The sequence below is a fragment of the Pipistrellus kuhlii genome, unplaced genomic scaffold (genome assembly GCF_014108245.1).
Source record: "Pipistrellus kuhlii isolate mPipKuh1 unplaced genomic scaffold, mPipKuh1.p scaffold_m20_p_10, whole genome shotgun sequence".
NCBI classification, from domain to species: domain Eukaryota; kingdom Metazoa; phylum Chordata; class Mammalia; order Chiroptera; family Vespertilionidae; genus Pipistrellus; species Pipistrellus kuhlii.
The window spans coordinates 33,063,266-33,089,361 of NW_023425405.1; the positions used below are offsets into that span (position 1 = coordinate 33,063,266).

Below are 26,096 nucleotides of genomic sequence, written 5' to 3' on the forward strand. Positions count from 1 at the left end.
ACTTCATGGGGTACTTATGACCAATGGATTAATACTAAATAAGAGATAAAGGTAAATAAAATATGCTTTTCATTCTTATCTGTCTTTAGACTCAGTCCTTCTATTTATATCCATTAATAAAAATAGAGAATAATTGGTACTGAAATACTGGATATGGGGTACTTTTGAGCCAATCTAAGTAGATGATACAGAGCCATGTCTCCAGAGCAGGAAACAATATGTGAAAAAGTCTCTGAAACCAGATCATTCCTCTTTTACTTATTAATATTTGAATATTTCTGTTTCTTTAATTATTCCTGCTCTACTTTTCCATATGGTTCATTGATTATTTCTTTCTTATTTTTTTGACAAATATGCCAACAAAAATATCAGATCATCAAAGTTCAAAATACTAATATGTACCCTTGCATTAAAGGTAGATTTGAAGCATGTGAATTTGGATTGGGAGAGGGGAATGCTCATAGGAAACTCAAATGAGATTTAATTTTGTTTAAAAATTTTTAAAACTAAAAAGTACTTTTATAGTAAGAACTTTAAAAATAATTCTAACATTTGGAATAATAAACTGCCAAAAATTGGCAATTAATTATTATTGCCAAATAATTAAATATAACACAAAATATGATCAGAGATTAAAATAACCACCAAGATGGTGGCATAAGGTGTACACCTGTACATGCTGCCTCTCAAAACCACATCAAAACTACAACTAAAAGACAAAATGACTATCATCCAGAACCATGGGAAAGCTGGCTGAGTGGAAGTTCTACAACTAGAAGGAAAGAAAAAAGCACATTGAGACTGTGTAGGGCATGCAGAGCCCCAGAAAAGCAGAGGTATGGATGCGTGCAGAGAGGGCTGGCAACTGAGGATGTGGCTGTCTTTTTCAAGTGGGAGGGAGACACAAGCTCCAAACTGCTCTGAACTCCAGTTTCTGGCAAGACTCTGGGTACCCAGACTCCTATGGGAAGAAACTGGACTGTCTGGCATTGGATCAGTAAATGAGGATGGCTTTCTCGCAGAGATACACACAGGAATCATTGTTTACTGCGCTGGGGCGTGGGACCTGGGAACATGGAAATGCAGACACCTGGAGAAGGCTGAGTGGCAGCCATCACTGATTGCTACACCCTAGTGATTCCCTATAACCCTGCCCAGCCCAATTTACAAACCTACCAGAGCTGTGTGCAGCATCCTTTGCAATATGAATGGCCTTCCCTTTCGCAGCTTAACCTAACAAATTTGCAGCTGAGTCAGACAACTCCAAAACTTCCAAACCCCAAACAAAGAGGAAAATTTTGCAGATCTCACTATAGATCCTGCTTAGTGGCCTCAGACAGTAACTGACTTGCATCTCCTTGAAGATCCAGGAGCCAGTGTACCTAGTGGTCAGTGTGAGATGACACCAGATTTCAACTCTTAACATCCAAACGTGACACACTCAAGAAGCAGACTCAGTGAGCACCACAGCCCCACTGAAGCAAGTCCTGCCCCATAAGGGTGTATCCAGCACAGCTGTTCTTCCATGATAGACACAGCTGATCCTCACAGCCAAATGGCTTGGAGGTCAATTCCAGTGTACCAATGACAATCAAGGCTTAACTATAACAAGACTGTGCACAAAGGGGTGCACCAAGAGTATCCACCGCAGGTGATTGGGGAGGCTGAGCCACTGGGCCCTATAGGTCATCTACAACACAAAGCCACTCCTGCAACACAGGGAAGCAGCCAAAATGCGAAGACAAATATACCAATTGAAAGAAATGGAGAAAAGCAACTACTGGTTATAAGGTTACTCAAGAATCTTCTAGAAACTGCCAAGAAACTTAGTGAGACCTTCAAGGATCTTAATGAGAATGCAAAAAAAAAAAAGGACCAGTCAGAAATTAAGCATACACTGTCTGAAATAAAGAATACTATATAGAAATCCAACAGTAGACTAGAGGACCTCAAGAATCAAACCAAAGATTTAAAATATAAGGAAGCAAAAAACACCCAACTAGAAAAACAAAAAGAAAAAAGAATCCAAAAAATATGAAGATAATGTAAGGAGCCTCTGGGACAACTTCAAGCATACCAACATCTGAATTATGGGGGTGCCAGAAGAAGAGAGAGAGCAAGATATTGAAAACCTATTTGAAGAAATAATGACAGAAAAATTCCCCTACCTGGTGAAAAGACAAGTCCAGGAAGTGCAGAGAACCCCAAACAAAAGGAATCCAAAGAGGACCACACCAAGACACATCATAATTAAAATGCCAAGGGCAAAAGACAAAGAAAAAATATTAAAAGCAGCAAGAGAAAAACAGTTATTTACCTACAAGGGAGTACCCATACAACTGTCAGCTTATTTCTCAACAGAAACTATGCAGGCCAGAGGGAGTGGCAAGAAATATTCAAAGTGATGAATAGCAAGAACCTACAACCAAGATTATTTACCCAACAAAGCTATTATTCAGAACTGAAGGTCAGATAAAGAGCTTCACAGACAAGAAAAAGCTAAATGAGTTCATCACTACCAAACCAGTATTATGTGAAAGGCTGAAAGGTATTCTTTAAGAAGAGAAATAAGAAGAGAAAGGTAAAGATAAAAATTATTATCAACAAATACGTATCTATCAGCAAGTGAATCTAAAAATCAAGTGAATAAAAAAATCTGATGAACAGAATAAATTGGTGAATATAATAGAATCAGGGGCCTAGAAAGGGATTGGACTGACAATTCTTGGGGGGGAAAGGGGCATGAAGTGTGCTGGAAGAGTTTGTACAAAAATCTTACACCTATGGATGAGGACAGTGGCAGGGGGTAAGAGCATGGGGGGTAGAGGGAGGAATCAGGTAGAGGGGAGCTAAGGGAGGAAAAAAGAGGAACATCTGTAATAATCTGAACAATAAAGATTTATTTAAAAAAATAATAATAAAATATAATCAGATATTATCTCCATGTTTGTATAAAAAGAGTATTTCCTGCCCTGGCTGATGTTGCTCAGTGGTTGGAGTACAGACCCAGGCACTTTGGGGTCAAGGCACACATCTGGGTTGCAGGTTCAATCCCAGATCCTGGTCAGGGCATGTGCAGGAATCAACCAACTGATATGTCTTTTTTGCATCAATGTTTTTTATTTCTCTCTCTCCCCTTCACTACCTCCTTACAAAGCTCTCAAAAAATCTAAGGAAAAAATATCTTCAGATGAGGATTAACTGAAAAAAAAGAAAGGTATTTTCTGAAAGTATAGTATTTTCATTTTTACCGTTAGAAATAGGTCTTTTGACTCATTATTTTTAAACATCTAATCTTAAGCGCTATAATTTTTTTTCAAGTAACTTTTTCTGGCTCATCTTTTTATCACCTTCAAGTAGAAAAAAATCTTAGAGAAAAATGTAATTCTGGGACTACTCACTTTGAAGAGCACCTACATCTTAGGAAATTGGATGTCTCAAAATACACTGTATTCATTCAGGTTTCTATAAATCCTTACTAAGGAAACCAGAGTAAAATGAAATGAAAATTGACTTTCCTCTGTATCCGAATAATAAAAATATAGTTAAGGCTTACTGAAGTCGCCCATTGTACTCTCTGGCCATGATAAATGGAAACTGCCTGTCAGCAGGCAAAAGTGGATGCCATTCTTTTGGTAGCAGCCTTGTCTGACACAAAGGGGGCATTGGAGCACAAAGACTGACTCTTTGGGCTCATCTCTCTTAATAATGATCAAAGCACATGATCAAATCAAAAATATATTCATTGCTTAATCAAAAGGCTGAAATTCAATAAGCTAAATGTTTTAGATAAATTGGAGTGACTACTTAGGAAAGAAAAAAAATAGGACAGAAAACCATGAACTTTTTCAATTTCACTCAATACAATAGTGCACACACTCTCCCCCTCCCCTATCCCTTCCACCCCCCCGCCCCCCGCCGCTGCCAAGCAGGTTTCATAGTATTCACAATTTCAAGAAAGCAAAAGAAAACCAACAGAGAGCAACAGAAAAAAACAAACAAACATATACTTGTGGCTCATTTATATGCATGCTGTCAGTGTATTAATACTTACTGATTTGCTGCTTCTAAATGTTTTCTTTTGTTTGATTTTTTTTTTTTTAATGTCAGTTTCCTCAAGGTAGAATACCTTCATGCATTTTATTAACTTCAACACTATTGCACTAAGATTGACAGGAGTGATGCTGATGCTCTTGAGCAAGCTTGAAAAGGAAAACTCCTCATATGCAATTAAGAGTACAAAGAAAAAGAGTGTTGAATCTATATTTAATGTGAATGAACTCAGATATACGAGACAATAAGTTTGATATGTGCCTGAATTCCTATGACACTATACTGTGGAAATACACATGGACATTCTGTTGTCAGATTATAACACCACATTCCCAACTATGCTACATAATAACCAAATATTTTACAACTCTATTTGTACCTCACCTAAATGTTCTACAGACCTCAGTAAAGACATGCGTTCTTAATCGGGCTATCTGGCTTCTGTTCCTATTTGCTTACTCTCTATAAGATTACAGGCTTTCTATCCTTAGTATGATTTTGAGTAAAATAGAGGTTGAAATAGTTAAATACGAACTTATTTTTTAAAAGGGACTAGAACAAGGAACCAAGATGATGACATAGATAAATGCTTATACTGTCTGCCTCCCATAATTACATCAAAATTACAATTAAAATAGAAAACAACCATCATTCAGAACCACCTACACACTGGCTGAATGGAAGCCCTACAACCAGAGAAGTAACGAAGAAAGCACATTGAGACTGGCAAGAGGCAGGGAGGTGCAGAACGCACTGGTCCATCACCCAAATGTGTTTGTTTTTTTTAATCTGGAAGGAGATCGTCCCTGTGGAGGCTGCCTATGAGGAACAAGGGGTCCCAGACCCACACCACACCCCCAACTCAGAGCTGGGAAGAGAAGTCCCTATAACTCCTGGCCTTAAAAACCATCTGTGTTTTGGCTCAGTGACACAGAGGCTGCTGGAATCCCAGGTGTCCCTCTTAAAGGGCCAGTGCACAAATTTACACGGTCCAGCTTTTAACAAGCTCCAGCTCAGGGGACCCAGACATACTTGGGGGAACTGGATTGTCTTGCACCAAGGCAGGAACTCAGGGACAGCTTTCTCCCAGACAGAGGTGCTTGGAAGGGTCATTGTTCCTGAGCTAGGAACTCCCCTCTCCCAGGGTTGACTGGCAGCCATAACAGTCTGGAACATACTATTTATTCAGAACTGGAGATTCCCTGAGACCCCACTCCATCCAGTTTGCAGCCCACCAAGGTATTTGTAGCAGTTTTTCCATGTAATGGCCTGTCCTGGCTCAGGCTTCAGACTCTGCTGAAATCTCTCAAACAGCTGGTGACAGCATGTCCCAAACCTATCAATAAAAGACCCAAGACCCTGCACTAGCACCAGCCTGCCTTGCCTCAGACTGGGCCTGGCCTCCTGCACAGCAACTTTCCCACTGTAGTCGCAGCTGGTTATCAGGTCAACTCCTCCCCAAGAAGCCAATAGCAATCCAGGCTCAACTACAAGATCATGAGCACAGCCCACAGGTCACCTACTGCACAAGGCCACTTACCAATTCCAGGAAACACAGTGTTCTACCTAACCATAGAAACAAACACAGGGAAGCAACCAAATTATATAAATATGTATATTTATAATACATATTATATATAAATAGATGTTCATTAGCATCGATGGAAATACAAAATAAAGTGATGATATACTATTTTATATGTATAACATTGAAGAGCACTAACACAGTGGACAAACCAAGTTTGAGAGCAACAGTAACATTATATATGGCTGGTATGAGTGTAAACTGGTTTGGGAAACATTGGAATTATCTTGCAAAACTGAAGGGGCAAATATCCTTTAGGTAAACAAAGCCATATCCCAGTATATACTCTAACTCCTTGTGACCATGCTGTAGGAGACATTTACAAAAATACTTAAATACTTTTTGTTGTTTATAAAAGAAAAAAAGATACAAACAGCAAAACTGGCAATCTACAGAACAAAAGATAAAATAAATAATTACCTATTCTTTCAACAACAAAAAAACACACATTAGTGAAAATAAATGACCAGCATATATGAATCAAATCAATATATTGTTTGTTGTTCAAAGTATCAATAATAGAAGAAAAAAGAGTGACTCCATTTGTACAAAATTCAAAACCAGAAAAACTATTTATTATTTATGAATACTTACAATTGGAGTGTAATTACAAAAAAATAGATGAGAAATATAAATTTGAGGAAGGGGGTGACTAAATGGATGGGAATGTGATTACTTAGGAATTCGCAGTGGACTCCAAAGGCTTTAGTAATGCTCTATTTTTAAAGTTGCGTGGTATGTTCATTATATTAATAATAGGTGTTAATTATTATGCTTTAGGTGGGATATATAAACTATAAATTCTCAGGTATGTATGGTATATTTCATGATGTAAAACGATATGGTCCTAAGAATGACCAATAGCAATATACATATTTCTTTCTTTGCCTCCTACATATATATTCATCCTTTGTCTTTCTCACCTTTTCAGTTTTGGTCTCAGAATTTTGTGATGATTACAATAATTAGGGAATAAATTACCGTGTTTCTTATTGGAATCTTCTTGGGTTCTGGAGTCATATCCTGTGGAACAAATTTCACTGGTTCTTTAATCTGCCTCCTTGATCGTTTAGTCCCATCTGGTAAAGTTTCCATGGCCATCTCTGCTTCCATGTCACTGCTCCCAGCCTGGTCACATTCTGAGCACTGCCTATATAAAGGAAAAATATAAGTTCATACATTTATTTTTACCTCCTAATGTTAGCATTGGTTTCTATAAATATAAAATTCAGAATACATAAAAACATACATTGTGAAGAATATATAAAAATATACATTGGTATTTGTGACCACAGGGTATACAATGACTATACATACAGAAAGGCATATACCTACCAATAAGAATGGCAACAGTATATAAATATATATTTTTCTAAGGTAATTCATGTACCCCTATAAATGTTATAAGAACAATATGTAATAATGCTGCATGTTTAAGTAAATAACATAAGAAAATTCAACATTAATAAAAAATATTTCCCTTTGGAAATCATGACTGTCTTAAGTGACATGTACTATGATACTTGAAAATCAGTCTTTTATTAATCCTAGCTCTACTTCCATTATAGAAGTCATATCCTTTATTCTTAATGATAAGCCATAATAGTAAACCAACTAAAAAACTGTAAAAATCATTTCTAAAAAGTGTTGAAAGATGAATGGGTCTTTTTTTTTTTTTTTTTACCATTTATGGAAGAGGAAATATAAACTTACTCATTAAAATAATTTAATGAATCATTTTTATTTTTTTATTTTATTTTTTAATATATTTTATTGATTTTTTTTTGCCCCCCTCCTTCCCTCCCTCCCATACATACCCTCCCTCCCCAGAGTTTTATGTCCATTGGTTGTACTTATATGCATGTATACAAGTCCTTAACATTCTCTAACTGGAATATAACTGCACTAGCCAAATCTATCTGATGTAACTACTTTGGAACTCTGGAGTCTATAGAAGACTTGCAACTTCCAGGGAAAGGCTTGCACAGGCAAACTGCTGTTAACTTCAGTCAACTTCAGCTCTTACCAAACAGCAGCTAACCCAATGCCCATCCCACGCCACATGACAGGCAGTTATGCACATATTCCTGCACTAGCTTGCACACAGTAGTTAAAATCCAAGGTGGGCAAAATAAACCCAGACTTCAAATACTGGGTTCTGTGCTCTGTACTTTTGATCATAGGAGCATGGACAAAGAGGTGGGTGACTTCCCTCTATTATTGCAAGATACTCCCCCTCAGTCTGATATGACTTTCAGAACTTAAAAGATTGGCATCTTTTATCCCTCCACCTTCATTTAGGATACTTATTAATACTGCTGGCATTCCATAAGATATAGCAGTATCTTCTTAAATTCTGGTTTCAAAAGCACATAAATATCAAAAGAAATATAGTCCACTATATTCGAGAAGAGCAGACAAGTATGAGTGTCTCATGACAAACTGACAAAAGATCATTATGAAAATCAATCCTGTATAGTTGTGAGAAAAAATGTAAGATTCCTAATACAATGAACAGAGGTAGCTTCATGAGATACAACAGTGAGATAAAAAAAAAAACATGTTTAATACGTTTGAGAAACACACACGACTTTTTGTATAAACTACCATTTAAAAATTTGGGGTTCATTAAGTTCATTCTAAAACTAGAAAAGTAATTTGTATTAAAAAAAAATATCATGTCTATTCCAAAGTTTTTTGTGTCCCATATTCTTCCTATATAGAATCAACCTGTTAAAATCTGAACATCTGTCTCTCCTTTGGACTAAAATTAAGAAAAGAATAGAACTCAACATAGGTATCATAAACTTTTATCATATATCTGTAGTGATTCAATATGCCCAGGTTTAAGAAAAAAAAAAAAAATTAAGAAACTTGTCAAATGTTTCTATATTTGCAAAGAATAGTTTTATATATAACTAGCACAAATGACAACTACCAGATGTAAAGCCTTCAGTAACACTAATTTAGAAATAAAATATATTGTAAATTACAAATAAAAGCATGAATATGGAGGCAAATTTTTGATAAATTGCATTGCAAAACAAATAAATCATTTGAGAAATTCTTATAATAAAGTATAAGAGAATTATAAACACACTAGATAGAATTCAGGCTTTAAGAATCCACTAAAATACCAAAACAGCCTCCATTAACTTAAAATTCATTTCTAAAAAAAAAAAAAAAAAATCTATTACTGTGTTATTCATATAATACTATTACAAACATGTATATCAGAAGCATTTTTATCTAAAAAACAGAAAACAATAACAATGCGAGGTTATGAATATATTAATTAACTTGGTTGTGATGATTATTTTACAATCACATCATTGAGTTGTACACCTTAAATTATATATTCCATTTTTGTCGATATACCTCAATAGAGTTGAATAAAATACTTATGAAAGTATCAACTTTAAAATGTGCCACACGCTTTATTATGAAGCAATATAACACGTCATCTTACACTGTTGAAATGAAGCCAACCCAATTCCAACATCTCAATCCACTCCATTGTACTCACCAATAACTGTTTTTGGTCTTTCTCGGCATCCTTGTAAGAGGAGGGTCCAGACATCCAAGATGGTAATGGAGTTTACAGGTATCACACAGCAAAAGAAGATGCTGATCATGGTTCTTCTTACAAATTCCACAACTTTGAATAAGGCAGCAAATGAAGTATTAGAATAATAATTATCAGTGTAGAACGGTTAATTGATAGTAATTTTTTAAAATTTCAAAATTTTGTACTGATTTTTTTTGTATTTTTGTTGAAGTCAAATATTTTTTCAAAATAAAATTTTTAGTAATGTCAATAAGTAATTATTAATTCTAAATACTTTTGAGGATATAGAAAAATAGCATGAATCTAGTATAAATTTAAATAGTGCTAGAAACAAACCTTTTGCAGAAGGAAATATAGGTAATATTTATTCTCAACATCTTTATCTTAATTTTATCACTTAAAACCCATTTAACATTAGCTATATTTTCCTGTAAAAATATACATTATTAAATAAAAATTTCAATTTTCTACCTCTCTAAAACTACAAAAAAAAGTAACGTTACAAAGTTCAGTTTCTTTCCTACTATTAATTATAAATCTTTCAAAGAGCCTCCAACATGTAAATAAGGTTTATATATACATGTCTCTTTTCAAAATCAGACTTAGCATCTTAAAAATATACTATATACATTTACTGCAGAGAATGGGGAGTTTTACTATTGGTGTTACTGTTATTTTGGATTTTTGTTAGTTTTTAAGGAATCTAACTTTTCTTGTGCAAAAAGGCAACTACTGAGAGCACATGCACCATGTCCTGAAAATCTAGAGTATATTTATTAATACTGGGAATGTAAAGACTAAGGGAAGAGAATCTAAAAGAGCTATCCATATGCAGAAACAGCAATGAATTTTTAATTTTTTAAATAATCCTAGAAAAAAAAAAAAGTCATACACACACAACAACAACAACCAACACCACCACTACCACCACCACCACCACCAGTATTTGGTCTCAAAATTATTCTGAGTGAAAAAAAAGAAAAAAGAAAAAAAATCACCTACAATATAGTCAAAAGTAAAAATTAACTGTAGAGATAAAACTTAGAAGAATACTTCTAAATGAACTAGTTTTGTTTGGAAAAAAGTTGAATTGAGAATGTGTTAGTCTTCCCACAGTACACTAAGACACTAATGGGGCTTTTTCCACATTTCAAGGGAGTTATTTGCTATTACCTATGGAGGGAGCCTTCAAACAGGAATGGAAAATAAGTATAAAGATTGATACTGTGACTGTAGCTACTACTTCTATAAAAGGAAAAGACTGTAGTCATGTTATGTATTACATAAGCATATATGCAGGTTACATGAATATTTACATTTGTATACACAATGTATATATACACACAAATGAATCTAACATCTTCTAAACTTTTCTCATTTAATCAGTTACAAAAAAAAATCCCAGCCTGTGTTGCTCAGTGGTTGAGCATCAACCTGTGAACCAGGAGGTCACAGTTACATTCCTGATCAGGGTACATGCCTGGGTTGTGGGCTCCATTCCCAGTAGAGAGTGTGCAGTGGCCAGCCAATCAATGATTCTCTCTCAACCTTGATGTTTCTAACTCTCTCCCTCTCCCTTCCTTTCTGAAATCAATAAAATATTTTATTAAAAAATATCCTTTGAGCTCTGGCCAGTGTAGCTCAGTGGATAAGAGTATAGAGCCCCAAAGGGTTGAGGGTAAATATTTTCAGTCAAGAGCATACACCTGGGTTGCAGGTTCCAATCCCGGACACCGGTCAAGGCATGTGCAGGAGGCAACCAATCCATGTGTCTCTCTCATATCAATGTTTCTCTCTCTTTCTCTCTTCCCCTCCCTCCACTGCTCTGAAAAAGTATCCTTGGTTGAGGATTAACAATAAAAAAGATCATTTGAGGTGGGGAACACAAACACAGTGTACAGATGACATGTTGTGGAATTGTGCACCTAGGTAATTTTCTTAACCAGTGTCACCCCAATAAAAAGGGGAAAATGAAAGGAAGGAAGGGAGGGAGAGAGGGAGAGAAGAAGAAAGTAAGGGAGGAAGGGGAAAATACTGTAACCTATTAGGGTATGGTAAGAAGTCTTGACTATGTAAAATTACTATAATGGTGACAATGTAAAATATTAAGCCAAAAAAAAAGAACAAAAATACATCTGGAAACAAAATTATCAGAATTATTAAAGCTTAGCATAGAGAGAGGAAAATGTAGACAGGTTCAATTTAAAACCTATCTTCATTACCCACCACTGTACAAAGGCAATAATTCAAGATATATATATATATATCTATATCTATATAAATATAGATATAGATATATAGATATATATACACACACATATATATGATAACCATCAGAACCTAAAAACAGCAGGGACTGGTTTGGCTCAGTGGATAGAGCATCGGCTGCGGACTGAAGGGTCCCGGGTTCGATTCCAGGCAAGGGCATGTACCTGGTTGCGGGCATATCCCCAGCGGGGGGTGTGCGGGAGGCAGCTGATCGATGATTCTCTCTCATCAATGTTTCTGGCTCTCTATCCCTCTCTCTTCCTCTCTGTAAAAAATCAATAAAATATATTAAAAAAAAAAAAAAAGAAAAACAAAAAGAACCTAAAAACACATGCAGAACTCTAAAACTTACTCAAGTAAAATAAAAATGACTATTTATCTAATGTATTGTGTAATTATTTATAAAAATAATCATCTACATTATTTAAAGTCACTTTCCAATTCCCCAAAGAAGACCGTTCATTTCCATAAAGCTTATGCACATATATCCTCAGTTATTTAAAAGATACAAAGAGTCATTTCATTTATCTTATTAAACGAGGAATAAAAATCTCTTCTATCACTACACTTGAAAACATTTTTTATTAAGGTATTAATAAAAATAATTTTAAATGCATTTAACTTAAATTCTGGTGTCGACATAATTCATTCTCAAATACATTGAAGTATTTTGTTACTAAAAAGAATTAGCTTGAAAACACACAATATTAATCTGCCATAATTTCATTACTTGCCTATAAAGTACCGTAGGAAGAATAGATGTCTTTTGTGCACCTCCTTCTTTTTTACTTGGTTTTCGCTCCTTGGGTGCCCTCAAAATTGCCGGTATGTTCAACTTCTATTGGTTTGAACAAATACAGTTTATTTCAACATTTTCCCCTCTATGCTACTCAAGTCAACTGAAAGTGCTAGGATTGTGAGGGGAAATGTTTTACCAGCTATTACACAGGAAAAAGAATTAAAATGAGTTTTTGTTTCACACCTACTTCCATCATTTTCAGGGGAACACTAAAACATCATGAAAATTAAACTACTTTAGCTTTAAAAAGTGAAAGACAAGGACAAGCATTTAAGAACATTTAAAAAAAAATACACACCGTACATTGACAAAAAGAATATTGAAGCCGTTTATTTTCCTCAGTATCCCAACTACACTGGTGCTCCCTAGGTTAATTAGAAAAATTATCTTATTGGACCAAACTCTCCACAAAGCGAATGAGAATCTCTTTGGGTTTCTACTAATCTGTAGTATGCTGGCTTTTCAGACAGCAATCATCTATCAAAGTCATTTCTCAGTGGCCCAGTGGGCCGGCATCTGTTCAACCAACTGGAAAAAAGTGTCGTGCAAGCAGTACAAATGAATTCTACCTCTGCTGTGCATTTTATATTTGCACAAGAAAATCAGAGCTTCTGTTAAAAGTCATTTAATAAATGGAAATGCCCTTTTATAGCAGATTCTTACGAGACTAACTTGTAAATCAAGCCAAAAGATAATGCTAGCTTGGCAAATAAACTAGCTTGTACTCAACATTAAGTTCTCTAAATATAAAATACAAAACACCAGCTCTGGCCAGGTACCTCAGTTGGTTAGAGCGTCATCCCATCCCGATACACCAAGATTATGGGTTCTATCCCCAGTCAGGACACATACAAGAAATGCATGCATGAATAAGTGCAACAACAAAAATCAATGTCTGTCTCTCTCTCTCTCTCTCTCTCTCTCTCAATCAATCAATAGATTTCCTATATAATAAAAGGCTAATATGCAAATCAACCGAACAGCAGAATGACTGGTCACTATGACACACACTGACCACCAGGGAGCAGACGCTCAACACAGGAGCAGCCCCATGGTGGTCAGTGTGCTCCCACAGGAGAAGTGCCACTCAGCTAGAAGCTGGGCTCACGCCTGGCAAACACCCCAGTGGTGATAGGAGCCTCTCCCGCCTCCGTGGCAGCACTAAGGATATCCATCAGTTGGACATCCCCGAAGGGCTTCCAGACTGAGAGGGGATTCAGGAAGAGCTGAGGGACGCCCCTAAGTGTAAGATTTTCATGCACCAGGCCTCTAGTATATATAAAACACCATAATCTTCTAAAAATCCATCAACAACTTATTGATGGAAACAAAGGTAAGTTCTGCATAAGCAAGTATTCATTCTCAGCTTTTAAACTGTATTATTCATTACTAGAGGCCAAGTGCACGAAATTGTGCACAAGTAGGGTCCCTAGGCCTGTCTGGCAATCAGGGCCAATCAGGGCCATCTCACCCAATCCTGATTGAGGCTGAGCTGATTGGAGTCTGCCGGCCAGTGGGAGGGGTTGAGGAGGGGCCACAGGAGGTTGGCAGGCTGCTCAAGGAGAGGGACCATGGAGGTTGGCCAGCAGTGGGAGGTTGGCTGTGGGAGCATACTGACCACCAGGGGGCAGCTCCTGCCTTGAGCATATGCCCCTTGGTGGTCAATGTATGTCATAGTGAATGATAGACTGGCTTCTATTGTTCTGGTCATTTGGTCATAACAGTCGCTTAGTCTTATATATATAGATAAGCCACATATATCCTATTCACAAATGCATTCCTCAAAACTAGCATGTTACAATACATATCAGTGTGTATTGCTTCCTGAAATATGTCTACACACACTGTACGATGAATTTGAGTCTTTGTAAATCTGTGAAATGAGTATAATGAAAAATATCTTTTCTTTGAAAATCATTGTTCACAAACAAAACTACTTTCAAAATGAAAGGACCACAGTGAGTCTCCATCATCCTTAAAAAATATATCTGAAAATACTTGAATGAATTCTAAATATATGAATTATATACATGTACTTAAAAAAAAAGAGAACATTCAAAGAAAACCATTTGAAAATGATTCTTCTTTTCAACAAAAGCACAGGCTAAAAATGGTAAAGGGTAAAGTAATTTTAATACCTGCTGAAGAGAAAAACTATAAAGTTTCACAAATCATTTCTTACAAAAGCAAAACAATATGAAAATGAATCTCATCTCTCCATTAGCCTTTTAAATTTTACATTTAAAAAATTCTTACATCTATGTTTCTTTCTCCCTCTCCCTTCCTCTCTCTCTAAAAAAACCCTATAATATATATATATATATATATATATATATATATATATATATGTATATATATATATTAAAAACACAAAATAACTAAATATAAGAATAAGTCAGAAGAAAATATGACAAAGAATTTAAAACTGCTAAATTGAAGGTGGGGGTGAGGAATGTGGTAGGAGTTAACTCATGCTTCAAATCTTCATCATAATCACAAGTCACTCAGTAAGAACAAATGAAAAATTTTGCAAACAAAACAGCTGTCAAAACAACCAAAATTAAGCTACAGATTCTATGGAGGCAGACCTTAATGCTCTCTATATATTTCAGGCAGAAATCATTATCCAAGAGGATTAGTTGGCCCTAATTAAATAGAATTCTTCAGTTAGCAAAGTAGCAGCTGTATCAGAGATCTGATTTTTGAAAATAAAATGGAGAATAAGAATAGAAGAAGATAGCAAATGGAAAGAAACTAACCTGCCCTGTAATTCTGCCCAGTAAGGCCCATATTCCTTGTCCTTCACTTCGAAGTTTCCCATTCAGGTTTTGTAGTTCTTCTAAAGATTCACATAGCTACAATGCAATAATTCAAATTAACAAACCATTAAAATGGATAGTAAAATATGCAAAAATGTAAATTATTTATCGATATAAAAATACTTATATTCATATTCCATATAGTTTTAATACATTATAGTCACATATCACTGAGAGATGTATCCAATTAGTTGAGAAGACTTAACAAAATGTAAGCATTTTTCCTAATGACAATGATACCTACATTTATATATTTCTGTAGTTTATTATATAATTTCACACACATTTTGCTAATTAATTCTTGTGACTATCAAAAAGCATTTCTACTCTATCCCAATGAGAAAACTAAGAAACAGTGTTTTGTTGACTTGGAAATGATCATAGAAATAGCAAGAACCCCCAGGACTCCTGAATCTAATCAAGTATTCTTTCACTATTGTGTGGCTAATTATAGGATATTTCTTCTTACTAATTTTTTATCACTTAAAATGTTATCTAACAATAAGTCAATACCAAATGTTAATGTTACTTACTACCTAACATTTTATATGATGTTTTTATATGACCTTTCTTTTTGAGCTCCCTCATTATTAGAATAAGGAGGTAGAATGCAAATTTTAACCGAGAAGTTTTGTTTTTAATCAAAAATAACATTACAATTCAAGATAAAAATAGTAATTTAATAGTAAGTTTCCAAGTTTTCTACAGACTTAAGAGAAGTTCCACAGTTCAGGGATTAGGAATAAAGAATGGAGTCAGACTGCTTGGTCTGAGACATCACTCTAAGACTTGAAGGCCTACATGAGCCTACACAAATTACTTCACCTGCTTAGGAGTTTCCTTCTCTGAAAATGGGCATAATCCACATTATACAGTTGCATCAGAATTAAATGAATGAATACAAGTTAAGTTCTCAAAATTGTGACTGGCACATAGCATAGCAAGTGCCCAATAAGTGTTAGAGAAGATAATGAGGGATGGGAGTTGTAGGGAAGGGCCTAAAACTCAAGAAGAACTTCAAAATGAAAGATAAGTAGTAATGCTGTAAAAATCACCAAAAAATCATCAATAAGATCTATTATATTATTGTCCTGCAGCCAACTTACCTTATTATATTCCACATGAAGCTTTTCTTGTTCATTCTCTAATTTATCCTTTATATTCTTTTGTTCAGCCATGTTTTCCTGAATTTGAATCATGCGCATATTTCTCTCTATTTAAATTAAATATCAAATTTTACTTAATAGAAAATAAAAGCTGATATACAAAATACACAAAGGAAGAAGCTAGCCATAGAAATGTCACATGGATAAACCTACATTGTTTAAAACATTTTTAACTCTATTCACAAAGATATAAACCTAGCATTTTATAACAACCCATAGATTATTAGGAAAATAAACATGCTTGATACATGCATCATGACTAATAAATTAAAAATTTATGGCATATCAAATATTTTCATTAGCAAATTGTTCTCATTGAAAATGTGCATGCATCCGTGTCTATACTGACCAAAATAATAATTCACAAAATCAGCAGTGAGAGCAGGTTGCTTATGCTTTCTCCTTCCATCCACACTAGAACTAGTATCTGAATTGTCCACTGGGAAGATATCTGTGCTGATCCCCATTAATTCTGCTTTCCGCATCAGTTTCCGAATGGCTGAAGCACTGCTAGTAAGTGGTCTGGGCAATTTTTCCCTTGGAACCCAGGCCTGGGGTCTGGTAGATCGAGCTAGTTCTGCTTTGGCACGATACTGCTGAAGCCGGGCATTGATCCTTGCCTATAAAAATATGCATACAAATTTTAAGATATTAAAATGGAATGTACTCAAAATTTTTACTTCCATGCTTAGAGAAAGTAAAGATACTTGAATTTCCTATGTCAAAGCAAGTAATAACTATCCATGGTCCTTGAGTATATGCTGTATAATTCTTGGGTTACAATAAATTATGTCTACCCCTAGTAATAACTGTCCTACTCTATGATCAGAGTTGTAATAAATTAATTTCATTAAGCTGAAGTTTTCTCTTCTTAATAACTGCAGTAGTGTCCATAAATTTATCTAATTTACACAGAAATACATTTTAAATGATGGGCAAACTGACCAAATACTTTGCATAAACATCAGAAGAGATTGAAAAAGGTGTGGTTGATATATTACATGGATAGAATAATTCCTTCTAAGCCATGGTTCTCAGTGTATTTGGAAACATGCTTTATAAATGGTTGCTCTGTTGACTAGATGAGAAGCAATGTATTTAGCCACAAATTACTCGCCATTTAATTTAATGACAACCCATTTCCTAAGTAACTAACCAAATTTCATCACTATATTTCATATGATATTGGCAAACACACGTGAGATCTGAAATATATAACCTCAAATAAATGTGAGTTTGGCATAAATTCCATACCTGTGCTTCTGGTGATAGCTGCTTCTCTCTTTCTTGTAAAGACATTTTACAGTAGGATTGTAGAGCCAAGTAGTTTTTTCTCTTCCACTTTCTATCTAACCTATCTGCATGTTGCTTGCAATAAGCAAAAAATGGATCTGCTATATCCTATATCAAAAAAACAGGGAAAGAAATAAACATTTTTTACTTCAGAAGGTTATAGGGAACACAACACAAGATCTAATTTTTAAAATCTCTCCAACAGTATTATTTCTAAAGTAAATTATAAAAGTAATTTATACACATAGAGATAAAAACTACTTCTTTAGAAACTTAATTCTGCATGTCAATGTCAAATTAATAATTTTTTTCTTAAAAGTGCTTTATGGATTTAAAAATACTTAAGTCAACTCTTATGTTGTATATTTAATCCATAAATTAAATATTAAAAGTTCTGTTTAAAATAAATAGGATTTTAATAACCTTAAGAAGAAATTATCACTAAATATCAAAGTTATGCATATATAGGTTAAGATGATAAAACAACAATATATTAAGAAGTTGTAAGGAGGAGAAATAAAGATAAGCTACCCATAAAGTTTTAATCTAAGTTATACTAAAAAGGCCTATTAGTAAGATGGGGTTTTACAACCCAAAGAAAAATGATAATACTAAAAACAAAACAAAACAAAAAAACACACACACAAGTAAGAATAGAAAGAGAAATAATAATTTTAAAAGAATCTAAGGTGTCGTTAACATAGAAAAAAAGCCATACAATATCATTCTGTAGGGTGGTATCCACAGATGTCATACTATAATGCTGTGGATATGGTCACAGAATTAGAAATATAAAACCCTACTTACAAATTTTAGCTCTATCATTTACTGGTTTTGCAGCTTCAAACAAGTTGCTAAACAATTCATTAGTAAAATGGACTTAATAATAACTACTTCATATGGCTATATAAATAAAACACAAAAATGTAGCTACAAGAGTGCATTCAAACACACACACACACACACACACACACACATCTTTTTCATGACATGCTTTAAATCCTGGTGACAGAAAATGCTATGTGGAAATAAAGATTATATTGAACCTTAGCCAGATGGCCACATCTAAAGTATTATTCTATTGTTTTTAAAGTAGGGAAGGTTGAAATTGAATTATCAGGTGGATTCATGTTTGTATGGGTGAGTTAAGCATTAGGATCAAGCCTGACTTAGGAAAAAGATCAGTCTTTTCTGTTCTAAAAGATATCTGAAAATGAGTAAGTAGTCCAAATAATTTTTGTTCTGTTTTAATCAGTTTATTTTGGATTGAGAGGCAATAAACCCTAATTTTAAAGCTAGGATGACTGAATATTCTCTAAGCAAAGAGAATGAAACAGATATATAAAGCAAATATTAACTACTATAAAAACCACTGCCTTCCACTACCTATTCTCCCCTTTTCTTCAATTAGTACAACCCTCTGAGTTTTTACTGCATCCATGGCTATTTGATTGGAAATGCTCTGCTCCAGCCTCCTTGCAGATAGATATAACCATGTGATAAGATCCAGCCAATGAGGTGTGAAATTTCCATGCCCATGAAAGAAAACTGCCTACTCTTACTGTCCTTGTTCCCTCCTTCCAATGGAGTGGAACCCAGTCAAAGTGGGGATAAACTATGCTGATCATATTATGTTATATTATCTCTGGATATCGCCACTGTTGCTTATGAGAGAATTAAGAATAAAAATAGTATATACCATTTTCATATTGTCATGAAAATAGCTTTAACTTCACAGACCTCTTAATAGAATATTAAGGAGCTTCCAAAACACGCTTTTAAAACAACTGATTGCTTAATCTAAAGACAATAAACTTAGAAGAAAAATTATAGAACTAAAAATAACTGTAAAGAGATAGAAATGTAGATTCTAAAGACAAGGTAGTGGTTTTATTTAGAGAGTAAGAGAGCAAGATTATTACCCAAATACAATTTCAGACTCATATAAAACTAGAGGCCCGGTGCACAAAATTCATGCAGTTGGTGGGGGGAGGTCTCTCATCATGGCCTCTAATAGTCTGGGAGTCCTGGAAGGATGTCTGACTGAAGGCTTAGTAAGCTGCCAGTCTATATCCTTAGCATTGCCACAAAAGTGGGAGAGGCTCCCACCACTGCTGTGTGCTCTCCAGCCCTGAGCCCAGCTTCTGGCTGAGCGGCGCTCCCCCTGTTGAAGCACACTGGCAACCAGGGGCAGCTCCTGTGTTGAGTGTCTGCCCCCTGATGGTAAGTGCACATCATAGTGACCGGTCATTCCACCATCTGGTCATTTACATATTAGCCTTTTATTATGTAGGATAGGCTGACATTTTAATGCTTTAAAATACTTTGGATTATGTTTCATCTCATTTATTAGATCTCACTACCAAAATTTTAACAAGTCTTCCAAGCATCTGACTTGCTTTAAAACTGGAAAAAACTCATATACTGGTATATTGTTAACTCTTTAAGTTTCAGACCAGTGATCTAGGCAAATAAACTTTTAAGTTAAATTTCTGAGGATACCTGATGTAGGATATAACAGTCGTGAGAAGCTTCATGGAAGTATTCATCAACTATAGGTTTAAATAAACCTACCTCTTCTGCTGCTGCCTCCGAAAGCAGGCCTTCCTTCTGGGCGCAAGTCACGTGGAAATAGGCTCTGCACATACCTGCATCACAGCTAATGCAAACTCCAGTTCTAGCAAAACGAGGGTCTTCACAGAAGCTACACTCCTACAATGGGATAACAGGAAATAGCTCAGAAAACAAATATTTCTAGGAGATAGCATTCTCTTACAAAGCATCCACAAAATACAAGTAGTGAACCAATACTATATTAATACAAACAACAGTAGGCAAGCCAAGGGTATATATGAAAAAAAAAAAAGTCTCTATGTATTCAAATAAACCATAATTCCACCAACATAATAATGATGATAATATTATTTGAGGGCTTACTATGTGGTAGGCATTATTCTAAGCACTTTGCACATAGAATATCATTATTCTAAGCACATTGCACATATTAATATCATTAATATTCCACACTAATATGTGAATGAGGTACTATAGTATTTCCATTTTAGATATGAGAAAACTTTACTATAAATAATAAATTATTTAGATTTAACTGCTATACAAACAGTATGATTACTAGCTGGCATCTCTATAGTCAACAATGCAAGTAAAAAGCCGTGTAAACTAGTAAGAAAAAACTTTCTATCTTACACCATCAAAAACATTGTCTCACCTTGGCACCATATTTGGAATAATTCATTTCAGTTAGTGTTACTGGTCGTAATTTGTCAATATCTCCAAATGCTACTCCAGGAACATAAAGGGCACAAACAATGTGAACCCATCTATAAGGAGAAAACATAAGATTCTTCTATCAAACCCTTTTTATAAAATGTCCACGTGGAAAGTAGACATAAAATATATATACCATCTCTACGGTCAGATTTCAAAATCTCAGACATACATCTGAAGAATATAGAACATGTATAGAATGATATTTAGTTACAGAAAGAGTGACTACAAAAAGCACTATTTGTCCAGCCGCTCAGCCAAAGCTGAGAGTTAACGACTATAATTGCCATGCACTTAAAATTCACTATATTTACCATTTACCTGTTAGTTTTAAATATCTGCACAAAACCATTACTCAAATGAAACAAAACATCATTTTCATATGTGTGAAAAAGTATTCACATTCATTATTATAAGTACTTTGAGAATTAAGGGTACTAATTGAAGAACTGTGAAATTACTATGCAATAATTAGGTAAAATTATTCTTGTTATTTTTTTCTAAAGGCTGTTGGAAAATCCTTTGAGGACACATTTTACAACAATTTTTGATATGCATCTTGACTCTCTTCCCAGTAAACTGTACAGAACAGTTACAATAAGATAAGGAAGTCGTGCCAAAACCGGTTTGGCTCAGTGGTAGAGCATCCGTCTGCGGACTAAGGGGTCCCGGGTTCAGTTCCGGTCAAGGGCATGTGCATTGGTTGCAGGCACATCCCCAGTGGGGGGTGTGCAGGAGGCAGCTAGTCGATGTTTCTCTCTCATCGACGTTTCTAGCTCTCTATCCCTCTCTCCTCCTCTCTGTAAAAAAATCAATAAAATATATTATAAATAAATAAATAAATGGATTTGTGAAGGTGCTGGAAGTCCAGGTTGTAAAGCTCCCATGGTATGCATAGTAGCATTAACTGCTCTAAGATCATGTAACAATTGCCATTTTCCTGTGGCCTTAAAAAAAAAAAAAAAAAAAGATAAGGAAGTCATATCTCTCCACCATACAACCTATGTATTAGAATTTATATCCCCCCACATACAAATTTTTTTTAAGTCTGAATGATGCTGCAACACTAAATTAAGAATGCTCAAAGTTTTAATACACTAAAAATAACAAATAAACACAAGTTGATTCTAATTCTGTTGTGTGTTTTTTAACTGCTCTGAACCTTTTTTAAAAAAATATACTTTTTTGATTTCAAAGAAGAGAGGGAGAAATAGAAACATCAATGATGAGAGGCAATTATTGATCGCCTTCTCCCTGCACACCCCTACTAGGGATTGAGCCCACAGCCCAGGCATGTGCCCTGACCGGGAATCGAACTGTGACCTCCTGGTACATAGGTCGCAGCTCAATCACTGAGTGACACTGGTCAAATTGCTCTGAACTTTTTAAATTAAATGACGCTCCATTTCTGTTTGCTTACAATTAACAAAAGATGGATCAATGGATTTTCAAATTTAAAAAGATCTATATCACTTCTGTAAGAAAGAGAGTAAAAATGAGATGGCAAATCTCTCTTACCCTTGTGAATATATTAACAATAAATTCCGCTTTATCACAGCATAAGAGGCTATGATTGCTACATGGTTCTGTTTTGTGGTGCACTATGCGTTTTAAAGAAATAAGACTAAGAATCATTTTATAGAGGTTTGGGGAAAGTAGCTACGAATCTTTAAAAATTATCTTTTTTAATGGGAAAAAATCCAAAGTTTGGAGATTTTTCTTGATACAGTATTTTAATCCAACCTCCCAAATGCATCCTGTGGAGTTCAATATAAAGATACACATCTTCGACAAGCAGCTTTCTCAATTTAATTTGCACAGTTCTTTCATGCTCCACTGATGTGTTAAATGCTGCTGTACTCGACAGGAGTTTATCTTTGATAAACCTAACAGCTGGCTGCTTGCTTCAGACTGACCTTCTTAAAATGTCTTAGTACAAGTCACACAAGTACTACAGATACAAACTGCCATTTCAGTATGATTGGCACACAAGTGTATCATTTTCCCCAACCACTCATGAGAGGACACTAACATGAGTCTTCATTAAAATGCATATCAACAAGCTGAGGCAATGTTGGTCCTTATTAATACCTGCTGTGAATAATTATTTGTTCACCTGTTTAGCTGCACATACTTTAGAACTTTGTAATTAAGGCAAGTAGAGAAATCAAACAGGAATAATCTTCTGTGTTACTTTACCATCCATTTTTCTTGGAGCTATGCTGACAGATGTCGATTGGGGAAAGGAGCAGAAAACCAACACCACGTAAAACCACCAAAAAACAAAGAGTCAGAATTGTCATTCTAGTATAGAAATGGTGACTAGATTCTTTAAATTCACTTAGTTTAATACATTAAACTAAGTAGAAAGATGCTTTCTTTTAGAATAGGAACTATATTAATCAATCAAATTTGATTCTTAAATGCCTTGAACTTGTAGTGCCTTTACAACACAGGAAATCCACTTTTAATATGTTCTTTTCAGTCCTTCATCTATTCACTCACTAATCAACTACTAAGTATCTACCAGGAACAGAGCACTCTGTCATCCAGTAAGCCCCAACTACACCTTCTCTTTCCCCAAGGTCTGAACCTCAGCCTGGGAGAAGGAGTTATCCTCCTAATTTTTAAGAGTTCTTTTATATCCAATAGTATTTATCATAGCTTAACAATTCTTTAAATAAAAATTCTTTTAAATCCCTATATGGGTTTTGTGATATATTCTTGGAATAAAAAAGACATTAGTTCAAACTTGACTATTCACCAGCTCGTGGTTTTGAGAAAATTAAAATTATTTAAATGATCCGAGCCTTAGGTACTAAGTCAGAAACTATAACTTGTCTCACCATAAAGTTAATATTAACATTAAATAGAATAAAGGGTATAAAGGCAAATATAGATATCCAAAACTTGGTCTTCCCCCATCTCCCCTCTGACCCTTAGTCTATTGTTCATTTACTCTATGCCAACAAGCTACAAAAAAGTGATCAAATGAAACGGTGTATGGAACTTAGAAAACTAGAGTAAAAGAATAGTTAGAAGCAGCCACATTATAAAGCATACATATTGATCCAAGATAGTTATGACATCAACCTTCCAGCATCTGTCTCCTTGAAAATTCCATCCTGATTAGGACACAGTTCACAGCTAGGGGAAACACCACATTTACAGGCATCACAAAACCAAGGTTCAGTGGAGTTTTCAGAAGCTGAACTCATAATAGAGTCACTCTCTCCATCAACTCCATAGCAACCTAAAAAAAAAAAAAAAAAGTATGATTAATAATTTACTTTTTAAATTTATATTTATAAATTCACAAAAGAAAAAGAGGAAGGGAAATAGAGAACATTCTGAAAAATAGTTTACATAATAATGACATTTATGTCAAAATGCAAAGATGAAATCATTTTAAAAAAATACTTTTTCACCTACCATAGTATATGCAATAAAAGTCATAAATGCCAAAAAAAAAGATTTTAAAGAGACTAGACACCAGTATACAAGATAAGCAAAGTAATAAAAATTCATTAACTTCTTTAATATCATTAAATTGTAATTGGTATCATCATCCTCATCACTTCTGTTGAGATATAAATTTTTACCATGAAAAATCATAAAATGTTCATTCTCTTTTACCTATCTAATTCTAAGAATATGCAAAATGTGCATCTCCAGTATGATCACGGAAAAAGTTTGTTTTATATCGGTAAACATAAAAAAATTATAGACATAAAATACATTTCAGATGGATCAATCGTGTTTTAACACAAAAAATAGAATACATATTTCTATGGCTATCTAATTAGGATCAACATCTCAGTAACACACACATTCTACACAAATCATAATTTAGGAAAAATTACATAAACTGTGTTTTCTATTGTTTTGAATTATGCAAGCAAATAAACAGTCCAAATAAGTGGAAATTTTCCCCACTCAATGTGTCACAAGGGACCAAAATATCTGCAGCTTTCTACCTTCTGGTTATATAACTGGGAAAACTGCATCTCTGAGACTGGATCACCTCATCTGCAATATATATTTAATTATATCTATCCTAATTATTCCTCAGCATAGAGAGGGAAAACATATAGAAACACAAAATTTCCATTTAAAAACTTAAAACAATTCTTAGTTATTTAACATCCTATCACTAAACATCTGATTAGAAAATCCACTGAAAGATTTTTAAGTCAGTACTACAGGGTGCCCCAAAGCATGTATAGACACTTTAATAGCTGATAGCTCAATTTTGAAAATGAAATGCATTTTAATAAGCATTGCCTTTGTTCAAAGTGTGTGTATACATTTTTGGGGACATTGTATATTGTTATTTATGAAAAAGGAACTAATACATGATACCTGTCAGAAATAGATCCTAACTTCTTATGGGAGGAATTATTTAGAATCATTTTTAATACAGTTTAAAAATTCTTGTATTATTATGTAATGCAATTCATTAGGGTTGTAAAATACATTAAATTTTTCTTTATGAAAGAAAAACAGGACTTAGCTTCAAAAAAAAAAAAAAAGGTAGTATATCCTAAAGCATAAAATAACCAACTTTCCTATGCCGTAAACACTCTGCACACACTTAGAAATAAAAATAGTCTAGGGCTAAGCTAACAGCAGAATGAAAACTAAACAACAGGGAGGAAAATATCTCTTAGCAGACCTGATCTGATTTAATGCACAGCTACTGAACTGAAGAGTAACTGCTGGTAAGTGCACTACCTAATGTTCTGTCATCCACTGACACAGACCTGACATTTTTCTCCAGACATGGTGTAATCAGTGTATCATGATAACTGGCAACACAGTCAGGGGTACCCTAGTATTACAAGTCAGTTACAAGATCATGTCACAAAGGTGTTTACACTGACAGTTTGGAACTCTTCTATTTCAAAAAGAAAAGAGATTTATCTACACTGAGATGAAGTGAGTCCTCTGAAAACTAATTAGACAATCATACATTTAAAAGCAACATTTGGAGTACTATCTTTTAGCAAAAACTTCAACTTAAAAGTCCCTCTTAATTATGATTAATTAGGAGTGTTTTTAAAAAGGAGGAGGAGGAAAAGATGTGGGGGGGAAAGAGAAAGGAAATACATCAAAACACTAACTACAGTTGTCTGGATATTAAGACTATTAGACATGGTTTTTTTCTTCTCTCTGTTCTCTATTTCCCACATTTATTTAATGCTCATCTATATATAAAAAAGCCTAAGCAACCATTATGGCAGAAAGACCAGAATGA

General features: G+C 34.6%; 1 protein-coding gene across 11 annotated transcripts in view; it reads right to left on the minus strand.

Annotated features, from left to right (window-relative positions):
• The window catches only part of PHF14 (PHD finger protein 14), a 150,080-nt gene that overhangs the window by 100,617 nt on the left and 23,367 nt on the right, over positions 1–26,096 (minus strand). For all 11 annotated transcript variants that reach the window (XR_006740965.1, XM_045578351.1, XM_045578345.1 and 8 more), the window contains exons 5-14: positions 23,933–24,092; positions 20,781–20,892; positions 20,126–20,263; positions 17,513–17,659; positions 16,608–16,878; positions 16,199–16,305; positions 15,033–15,128; positions 12,209–12,312; positions 9,165–9,296; positions 6,620–6,788 (exon numbers count right to left, since the gene is read on the minus strand). Coding sequence is in view for 10 of the 11 variants with exons in the window: in XM_045578351.1 (XP_045434307.1) it covers positions 6,620–6,788; positions 9,165–9,296; positions 12,209–12,312; positions 15,033–15,128; positions 16,199–16,305; positions 16,608–16,878; positions 17,513–17,659; positions 20,126–20,263; positions 20,781–20,892; positions 23,933–24,092 (1,436 nt within the window). In the remaining variant the exon portion in view is untranslated. The remainder of the gene's footprint in view (positions 1–6,619; positions 6,789–9,164; positions 9,297–12,208; positions 12,313–15,032; positions 15,129–16,198; positions 16,306–16,607; positions 16,879–17,512; positions 17,660–20,125; positions 20,264–20,780; positions 20,893–23,932; positions 24,093–26,096) is intronic.